This window comes from Palaemon carinicauda, chromosome 26 (genome assembly GCF_036898095.1).
Source record: "Palaemon carinicauda isolate YSFRI2023 chromosome 26, ASM3689809v2, whole genome shotgun sequence".
Taxonomy (NCBI): Eukaryota; Metazoa; Arthropoda; class Malacostraca; order Decapoda; family Palaemonidae; genus Palaemon; species Palaemon carinicauda.
Genome location: NC_090750.1, coordinates 93,706,505 through 93,717,556, shown reverse-complemented (window position 1 = coordinate 93,717,556; position 11,052 = coordinate 93,706,505). Strand labels below are relative to the sequence as shown.

The following is an 11,052-nucleotide window of genomic DNA, read 5'->3' as shown; positions in this document are numbered from 1 at the left end:
TAAATCCCTAAAAAGGGTCACATTTTCTGTGGAGAGTGGAACCCCCTTTCAGCATCATATATCTCATCAATTGAAACCCCCTCGTAACCATTTTGCCTAGGAAGGATGTCTTCTGGCTTGCCACTGTCATCCTAACCATAGTTACTTCAAAAAGGGCATGATAGAGGAGCTACTCCCCAGCATCTGAAACTACTTTGACTGTTAGAGCAGCCATGTGCATCACAAGTAACACCTTTTTATGTATGAGCTGGGGACAAGCCTTAGGGAATGTGCCCATAATACCCTAAGGTGAGTTGGGAAAGTCCTTGAATTACTTCATTGAAGGAAATATTAATACTCTTAAAGCAAAACATGTTTGTGCGAGGGTAGTACAACCTGTGTCAGGTTGCCTAGGTGTTATCCACCGAGTCCTACTCCTCTATATCCATTGCAGAACTCGTTCCCACCAACTCCCCCCCAATATTGAATCCATAGGTTACATGAACAAGCTAACTCCCAATGGAGTTTTCCCTGAACTTGAAAGCACGAAGGTCCCAAAGCGACTTGGTGTCTCAATTATTTTGACAATAACCCAGGCATCCACAAGGGACCCAAGCTGGCAGATGCCAGAAGGTACAATAGCTTGCCCAGCAGAAACCTGAGCTGGAGCTTTACTAGCAAGAAAGCCAAACCCAAGGTGGTTAAGTACAAAATCTTAGTAAAATTCTTTCACCCACTTTGAAAGTAGAAAAAGCATCCAATCTTAAATATGCTGCGAATGGGTATTTGTTCTTTGCTATTATAACCCATTGCCTGTAGATAGGGCAATTACCAGGTTCCCAAGCTCTTTATTAACATATTCTATTATAGAAAAAATGAAAACAATAGTAAAATATGCATCAAGACCATCATCCACGCCTAAGAATTAGATAATGATAAATTCAAAACCTTATTAACTGTACTGAACTTGGTTGATCTACAATCCCTTCAATCGACATGAGCGCACAATACTATCGTTTACCGCTCCAACGATTGGTTGAAAGATGGTTGCTGGGAGAGGAACAAGTGCCTGGGCAAGCATGTTAGTCTTGGTTCTCGGTGGATGACGTATCATCAGTTAGCAGACAAATTCAGCATTGGAGGTGCCTGACCACGTAGGCCTCCCTTAATTGCACAGAGTTTGTGTTTTGGATGTACACTGGCCCGAGGGCAGGGTAGACAATATTATTTTGGTAGATAATGTCATACTGGATTCCATTCAATCCTTAACAGGAAAGACCTTGCTGGTTGTATTCGATTCCCTGTTCTAGCCTTAACAGGATAAGTTCTTGGGGGGTGACACCAACCTAACACCAAAAAAAATTATTAAAACATTATTTTATTCATTCATTAAATTTTTTAATAGATACAATTCATCAAATAAGATGTGTTTAAGCACAATCCCTTTAAACCATCCCATAATTAATAACCTCTCAACAAATGCTGTAACAAAATGAAACATCGTATAAATTTCCATCTTTATATCTTTATTTTATGTCAACCATGAAATAACACGAGAAAAATATTCACTAGTTTGTATGAAAGATCAAGACATCACATGTAATACTTAATATTACTTAGATGTGTAACCATTCTAAGAAACCACTTTATGATTTTGGTTACACAAATCTAAAATGACATACAGTATAAATAAATAAATTTACTCTTTTACACTTAATGGAAATACTTCCCTGAAATTAATATATACATAAAACCCCCCCTAATAAATACTGACTTACAAAACACTTATACAATAATAAAATCCCAAGCTCCATTTCAAGATAGTCCTCTTCTGAAGTCATCATTTCTTTGTGATAACTTAGATATGGTTATTACATCATCCTTACTGTATTGAGGATGATGATAATGTACAGTAGTTATAAACACTAATCTAAAAAGAATGTTTTCTCAAGTGCGCGCACACACACACACACACACACACACACACACACACACACACACACACACACACACTCTCTCTCTCTCAAAAAATAAACAGCCCAGTACAACTGGTAAAATTCTTTTTATGCCAAATACAAGGATACCATAAAGAAAAAATTATGGGAACAGCTGAAGCATTTAAAATGAAATTAGATATTTTACTAAACAAAAAAAAATCCCTAAAATGCTCATCTGTGAGACTAATGTATAGCGATATATGGATTTAAAAATATAGTGTTATTAGATATCATACTATTTTCTGAAACAAGGCAGTAATGCTGTAATGTATTTATTGTACACAAGACATTATTGAACCCTCGCATCCACACCTCACTTTGGCCTAACCAAAAACTATTCTATACTTTTTCAGCGTTAATGACTGAAAAGTTGAACGTAAAGCTATCATTTATAATACCCTGCATTTGGGAATACCTGAACATTTTAAATGAATTTTTCCAAAGTTTCCTGAAGTGGTGCTAACGATTCTCTGAAAAACAGCGAGAATTACGATGCTCAATGACCTCGCCATAATCCAATTCTAAAACAGAGAAACTTGAATCATATATTTTAAAATATTCTATGCCAGTTATAGTAAGAAAAATATGACAGCAATAAATGTGTATTAATTACTAAAACATTATTCATAACCTTTTGTAGAATGGAAAAGATGCATAACATTTACTAAATGTCCTTATGATGTTTTCTTAAGGAAAATAGGTCAGTAGTACATATATACCTATTACCATATTCATACATATGCCTTTTGTTGCTTATTAATTCACCCCCAATATCTTTTACCACTTAATGCCGAGGAACTTTTATTTCAAGATCATAATTGCCTTTGCACAAAAATAAAACTTTATCAGACAATTAAATAGAACTATAGTTCTTCTCCTATTTTTGGTAGTACATGGTCATAATGCAACATTATATTTCAAGTGGTTTCTTCAATACAAGTAAGCAAATTTTTTGCCTTTTCATCATTCCAAAACAATTTAGTCGTAACTTCATGACAAAGGATATACAGTAGTAGTTTGACATAAGAGTAATTAGATGAAATAGTCCTAACCCAATGACAAAAGATATAGTATTTTGTCATACAGTAACTACATAAAATACAGTGCATTGTTTCAATAGAAACCATGCTATCTATGGAGTAAGTATTAGTTTTTATCAATTTCAAATATATTTTCTTTATTTCAAAACATCACTTAAACTGCAGTCTTTGGTTTCCAAATGTTTGTTACCATCACCAGTACACTTATAGCAAATATTACCATGCAAGTCAATAAAATAACCTAATGAATAATTATACCCAGCAAAAATTATTTTGACAGTAAATGGATTGAATGACAAACTCTATTTTCTTAATTAACAAGGTTTCATATTTATGAATTCTTGATATCAGACCGAAGGGTGTAGATTTATCCTTTATGCTCACTGACAAGCCTTTGTTTATTTTCCACATTGGTGTTAAAATTTCGCAATACTAAACATACACAATTACAGTGTATCAAATGACTAGTTTTTTATTAGCATATTATCAGTACCTCATCTGTTTCCCCAAAGATTTTTATCGACAGCAAAGTCGTGTGTCTTGAATACTGGTCTTTATCGCTGAATGAATGTAACAACCCGCAAAGTCGTGTGTCTTGAATACTGGTCTTTATCGCTGAATGAATGTAACAACCCTATCTTGTGTAGAGAAAAAACTATGTTATATATATTAATGGCAGTGTTATGAAGAATCTCTTCTTCTAAGAGATTACACATTAGTGTTAGCACCATAGCTAGAAATTTCCCAGGTAAGTTTTTTTTTTCCACAAGTGAATCTGTTGGCACTAAAATTACCTAACAATTTTTTGGTGAACTTGCAAAGCTACATCAGAAAAGGAAAAGACAATCCTAAAAATTATTTTTTTTTTATCACAGAAATGTGACTTTCCCAGATAATCTATATAAAAATACCTGTAAGCTAGTAAACAATTACTGTACAACACTCTAAAACTATATGAAATTCACGAGAGTCTGTGCTTGATTTTGAATATACTGTAGTTGGTTCTTACACTGACCTATGGTATTAAGGTAGAGTAAATAAATTACATGTGAATACAAGATTACTGTACCAACAGAAAAGTTGGAAGCTTCAGCATTTACCAGTCTTTACCAAATATATTTATACTTGAATAAAACAACGAAGTTAACAAGTCTCATTAAAAAATATCCTCACAGGAGAGTTCATCAAAAAAAAAAAAAAAAAAAAAAAAAAAAAAAAAAAAAAATTCATCTACAACTCTCTAAGTAGTACACAAGGTGTAACAGATTGTAAAGGAAATAACTACTACCAAATATAATTGATAAAACAATAAATTTTCTCACGTTAAAAAAAAGTATGCATAAAGAAAATTACAAACAGAATTTCAGACGGGTCGCCAAAGTGGAAACTTCCGCCAACAGAAACTTAAGTTTCAGAACCAAATCAAATTAAATTTTACACTTATCAAATCTAAACAAAACATTAAAATTCTAATCATTCTTAATTGATTATGGCTAATTAGCCATTTGTAGTTACTGTATTTACATGTCTTCATAAAGGCAAATGCTCAAGTTTCTGCTCAACAAAATTACTCTAAGTCACGAAGATTTATAGTTGACTGTGGATCCGTGGATGGGTCTGTTAACAACTCATGACCCATTAAAGCTTCTTGGTACAACTCGCTCCCAACACAATCATCCTAAAAGAAAAGAAAGTTATTAACCGAAAGTAAAGCTCATGTATATCATTTATACTCTATACTGTAAATCATTTATACTCTGGAAGTGCTGAAAAGGTCAAAGTGAAGATAGACCTGCTAGCCTAGGTGGAGTCACCACAAAATTGTTGCTTGACAATGTCAAGTTCTAAGTAAACATATACCAAGATAATATTAAACCATGGGACCTAAAGAAATAAGAAGGATCTATCATTCAAGTGAATATTAAAAACAATATAAATTACTGTTTTATATTACAAAAGGCAAATTATTATTGATCAGGCCTATGTTCGCTTATATTGATACTTTCCCCATTCAGTGTGCTAGGGACAAGAACTGGCTTGCCATCAAAAGTGTGAAATTATGGCGACTACTGATGCGCAATAGACTACTGTACTGTTCAGTATTTCTGATATCCATGATGGTGTGTATAAATAATATTCAACACTAAATAACCAGTGTAAATAGACAGTCACTAAAAATTGACGTACATACTGTCCAATTATATGAACTATCACTTCCTGATGTAAAACAAAGTTAAACTAGAAAATGAAAAATTCAGAATAACTCCATCACTACATGACTGATAATTGAAATGTTATTTCTACATACTTGCAAGAGAGCCGACTGAAGATGTGAAACAGAAGAAAGAGTAACGGCAGATGCTGACAAAACTACATCATTTGTAAAGTTAACCACTTCACCACCTGCAAAAATCAAAACGCATATTAGAAATAACATTTTTAATGTCTTAAAAAACATTATATATTATCAGAAAACATAAGCAGGAAAGTTCCAAACATTGTAGCAAATCTAAGTCCCTCAATCATAAAATGTGAAGATTCAAGTTGAAGAAACTACAATAGGTCACTTTGCTTGTGTTATAAAGATACCTTGCCACAAAGGAATTTCTCTACTTCTGTTGTTGACTTCTCTGGCTTGAGGACATAACTTATTTTAGCCATTTCCTAAAACCTGCTCTTAACAGTTTCCTAGCATGCTTAGGCAATCCTGTTAGTCTATATAGTATTTTCTACATTGTATTACATACATTTTTGTCTATGTTATTGCTGACATGACCCTTTCCCACTCTTCTAGTCCTACCTCTTCCTGTCAATTTTCATATATACACTCATTAGCTCTAGGATGCCATGTTCTTTAATTCATCTTAGAAAACTGCTTGCCATTCTTACATGTTCCCTAAACCTTCCCCACTTTTAATTTTTGCAAGTGCTCTTTCATTCTCTCCATTCATTTTCCAAAACAGTCTCATTTCTTTTTGTCTACTTTGACCAAATATGGTTTTGTGCTTTGTACACATGTACAGTTATCACTGCACTGTAATGCTCAAAATCACAAATTTTAAGTCCGTAATTTGTATTTTTGCTAACTATACAAACCTGATTCATTTAAATAGGAGTAAATAACAGCATTGCTGATCTGGCTGGGTAAACAAAAGGCATCCTGTGTGGGATGCTAGTGGGAGTGTAGGGGCAGATTTCTCATTCTGATTCTAAAACCATCTTAAAACTTATCATAGTTAATATACTTCACCTCCAAAGTTATTCACCATTATGTCTTACTACTATAGATGCTAGTTATTGTGCTTATAACCCATTTTCAGTTATTAAAAAGCTGTTTCAAATATGTTATGCAATAGGTTTTCTTTATTTTACACTGAGTAGTTTTTGCTAGTCTTATACATAATTTATACAGCATTCACTTTATTTAATTATAGGCAATCAAAGACAGCAATATCTCTCTCATGTGTCTGTAGTATCATAAAAAGTTTAGACTTATCAGGCAACAACAATTAAGGATAGCTTGGGTTATTTTACTGTATATAGTGCTTACTTGAGTGAGTTGAATGACAGCCAAGTTCAGCCATTTTCTTTGCAAGATTTAACTGTTGTCTTTTTTTGGCTCGTTGTGACTGAATAAAATTCCCTAATGCATCTGTGCGTGCTGAACCTCCATTATCACTTGATACAGACTGCAGGTCTAAAGTCTCTACATCTGCTCCACCTGTGCCAGCTGTGCCACCAATAAGAGACTCGGGTATTCCAACATCCATGCTCTCTATACCATCGCTTGAACCTCTACCTTCCATCACAATAATTGGAGCAATATTATTGGCATCTGTAAAAAGAAAACAAAAACGATAGACCTCAATAGGAAACTACACACTGCACAAGTTTCTATGACAAATTAAAAATTCTCAACACCAAGTTTATGTGGTACATTGCTAAAATGTTTATATAACCATAACTGTGAACTTACAGAATTGTAATACTGTATAATTTTTAGTTTTCATTCTTTAATCCCAAATAAATATTAATGGTAAACATTCATATCTGTAAAGACATATACATAGAGAAAATCCTAAAGTAATCATATACAGGCTACCGCAATAATCATAGCTGCTTCTTCACTGTAAGGCAAACTAGCAAAAACAATGTCACAGGAACTTCCCTTTCTAACACTAAAGCAAAGTGTGCTGACATTATTTCAGAAAACAATTAGGATTGCAATTTGTCTAACAGCAGCACCTAAAGAGAAATTGACATTCAATCTGGAGGAAGGGAATCAATTTTGTAAAATAATTATAGACTTACCAGAACTTATATCACCAGAACTAATATCACCATTGATAAGCTCAATACTAGAAAGAAGTGCTGTATGGGGATCAGATGAATGTGAAGTTGATGCAAATGTTGAAGACGGTATATGCGGATCCAGAGTTGATGAAGCTGATGATGATGTGCTGCCCGCAGTAAGTGGGAGGAGTGGATCCATCATTAAATCCTTATCACCTAATAATGTTATGTAATCTAACTGATTTGAGTCGGCTGCAGCTGTTGAGGAAAAAATATTAAATATTAGCATTTAATTGTAAACTGTCATTTACCATCAATCCTCATATTCAGTATTACAGTAATCCTTCTGTAGTTATACACAACCACCGTATAATTCCCCAACTTTTATAGGGCTATTATTCAGGATTTCTTCTTAAATTAGGAGAAAACTTGAGCAAAATACATATGTTGGACTTCTGCGTAAGAAGACACTGAAGGGAACAAATGGAAAGTAAGGCCTTGTTTTTAAACTTGCACAGATGAGAGCTAGTGGGTAATTTCTTAGTATAATTATAACAATTTTAACCCAGAGATTTCAAAAGGTAGTTGCAAGAATCTATTATTATATAAGCATGTGTTGCTTGACATTGAAAACAAGGTTATTGCTTGTCATCCCGATGGTACTCTCTTTTCATCGATCCTATCTCCTGAATGTAGATGTGTGGTTACTGAATCCCTCAACAAAAATTTTAGGTGAAAGTTAATGCAAGGTGCAAATTATAGGGGATGAAGTTAAACTCTAACAAAACTCAGTATGATTGGAAGTAGATGAAAGACACTAAATTGTCCCATCCCAAATATTTTCATTGACTGTTACTTCAATTGAATTTTAAAATTCTAGGTGTTATCCTTGAGTGCTAATTCACTTTTGAGTACAGTGAATGTACCTCTGAATCAGCCTGTGAACAAATCATAGGTGAGACTGATTAGAAGTCTGGTAATTGTGAAGTCTCATCATATATTTGTTTCATTTGTAATCTTTTGCATTCAAATTGACTAAAGTCTTATAAGGGGGATTGAATCTATTGTTCTCTTGTGAAAATCTTTAGTCTTTTAAGATTTTTTGAGACATGTCTATCCTGAGGAAATGTTTTGAATATTTTTTCTGTCTGATCTCACTTTAACTTGTTGGACAAAAACCTGGTCTAATAACTTCCTTACCGTTGATTTTGATAATCTGTGCCAATGCTGTTAATTCTTTTAATCCCTTTATATTTCACATTTAGATTTTCTTGCATGAAAGTGGTGTGATTGGTTTTATAGGTTAAAATGATACCAAATGGTGTGATTGTACTGATATGATTGATTAATTTGCATTATATAACACTGAATGGCCTTTGATACCCCAGTGCTTGGCTCAAGGCCTACATTTTATATTCAATTCAATCTCTGCAGACCACACCAACCATACAAGGTATTCAGTTAATTCCACGTAAGTCTTGCATTTTTTTTTATAAAGCTCAATGTTACAGTATTCTAGGAGATTCACTCTGACCGACCAAATTGTGGAATGACTTTCCCATCAAATAGAGGAAAAAGTGAAACTTCAGAAGTACAACTTCGTGCAAATGCTAGTATGTTGAGTGGGTTGACATAAGTCTTCTTTGATTTATATGTTATTGATAATACTGAAATTCATCATAATATATTTTCTTTTTAGTTTTCTAGTATATTCTTTACTTCATTTCTTTCCTGCACTGAGCTGTTTTTCTCTATTAGGGTCCTTAGAATTGTAACCTTTTGTTTTCCATTAGGGTTGTAGCTTGTCTAGTAACAATAAAACAACCCAGTGAGGACCAATGCTCCCAAAAGTCAACTGGCACCATTTAGGTTATAGTTTTTTTCCCAGATTACAAGGTTTCAATTGCAATAATGAGAAATAGCTGTTAATAATGCATAATTATTGTTGGGTAATTTAACCAGACTGCTTATTTCAAATGTCTGAAGTCTTACAGATTACACAGCAGTCTAATTTATAACAAAATTGAGAGCAATTTATGTTGACATATTATAGACAACCTATTTGCAACAAAATTAAAAGTTAATAGTACATAATTCTTCTGCCTTAATTTTGTATTAAACTTTCTCATACCTATGAAGCTTATTTACTATAAAACCACGAGTTTTATTAGATTATATCAACAATACTCACCCAATATTGTATGATTCTTGACCATGTGCTGACGAAGATTAAACTTTGAATTGTAACTTCTATCACAGCAATCAATAGGACAGTGGTAGGTAACCTTAGCGCTACTTTCTTTAGACTTTCCTTCATGTTTCTTCAGGTGTACATACAAACTACTCTTTGCTGTAAATTTGGCACTACAATCTGTAATTCAAAAGAGTAATTACAAAATAGCATTAAGGCTGGAAAAAAAAAAAAGTATAAACATTTCTTTATGCTGAATAATACCTATACTGTGCATCATACACTCAATAAAAAACTTTACGTGCTAGTTTAATTCACACTTTCCACTACTAATACATGCTGACAAAAATATTCAAAAATTTTTATTTGAAAAACAATTTTCTTTTGAATTTTCACCATACATAGGAGGTGGATCAGTACTTGGGGTCTGTTGTTGCAGCAAATGGTGGAGTGGAAGCAGATGTACGTCAGAGAGTGAATGAAGGATGCGAAGTGTTGGAGGCAGTTAAGAGAGTGGTAAAAAATAGAGGGTTGGGCATGAATGTAAAGAGAGTTCTGTATGAGAAAGTGATTGTACCAACTGTGATGTATGGATCGGAGTTGTGGGGAATGAAAGTGACAGAGAGACAGAAATTGAATGTGTTTGAGATGAAATGTCTAAGGAGTATGGCTGGTGTATCTCGAGTAGATAGGGTTAGGAATGAAGTAGTGAGGGTGAGAACCGGTGTAAGAAATGAGTTAGCAGCTAGAGTGGATATGAATGTGTTGAGGTGGTTTGGCCATGTTGAGAGAATGGAAAATGGCTGTCTGCTAAAGAAGGTGATGAATGCAAGAGTTGATGGGAGAAGTACAAGAGGAAAGCCAAGGTTTGAGTGGATGGATTTGGTGAAGAAAGCTCAGGGTGATAGGAGGATAGATGTGAGAGAGGCAAGAGAGCGTGCTAGAAATAGGAATGAATGGCGAGCGATTGTGACGCAGTTCCGGTAGGCCCTGGAAGACCCCGGAGGTAGCAGCAGTAGGGGATTCACCGTTATGAAGCTTCATCTGTGGTGGACAACGGGGGAGGGTGGGCTGTGGCACCCCTAACAATACCAGTCGAACTCGGCTGAGTCCCTTGTCAGGCTGGGAGGAAGGTAGGTCCCCTTTTCTGTTTCATTGTTTGATGTCGGCTACCCCCAAAATTTAAGGGAAGTGCCTTGGTATATGTATGTATGTACATAGGTAGTTAAAATTGATGACCAAGCAATCTAATTTTTATAGTGTATATATATTTTGGTAACTTAACAAAAAGTTTAAGAATACTTACTTTCAACAGGGCACTGAAAGTTCCTCACACCAGTATGAATAAGTAGGTGGCCTTTAAGATGCTCGGATCTCAGAAAGCTCTTCAAACACAAATGGCACGTAAACTTTCTGTCATTTGTGTGCTTTCTCTGATGTCGACTTAATTTACTAGCACTCTGGAATGACCAATTACATCCCTGAAAGAATAAAAAGAGTTTATGTGAATCAAAGAAAGCTTAATCTTGATAGTTTATAAAATAAAGATTGG

The 11,052-nt window shown here is 34.2% G+C and overlaps 1 protein-coding gene across 1 annotated transcript in view; it reads right to left on the bottom strand.

Annotated features, from left to right (window-relative positions):
- Positions 1-1,428: 1,428 nt before the first annotated feature.
- LOC137619695 (uncharacterized) overlaps positions 1,429-11,052 on the bottom strand; it is a 41,659-nt gene continuing 32,035 nt past the window's right edge. The window contains exons 7-12 of the mRNA XM_068349972.1: positions 10,807-10,981; positions 9,501-9,680; positions 7,328-7,567; positions 6,567-6,851; positions 5,325-5,419; positions 1,429-4,694 (exon numbers count right to left, since the gene is read on the bottom strand). Of these exons, the coding sequence (XP_068206073.1) occupies positions 4,584-4,694; positions 5,325-5,419; positions 6,567-6,851; positions 7,328-7,567; positions 9,501-9,680; positions 10,807-10,981 (1,086 nt within the window). The 3' untranslated portion in view covers positions 1,429-4,583. The remainder of the gene's footprint in view (positions 4,695-5,324; positions 5,420-6,566; positions 6,852-7,327; positions 7,568-9,500; positions 9,681-10,806; positions 10,982-11,052) is intronic.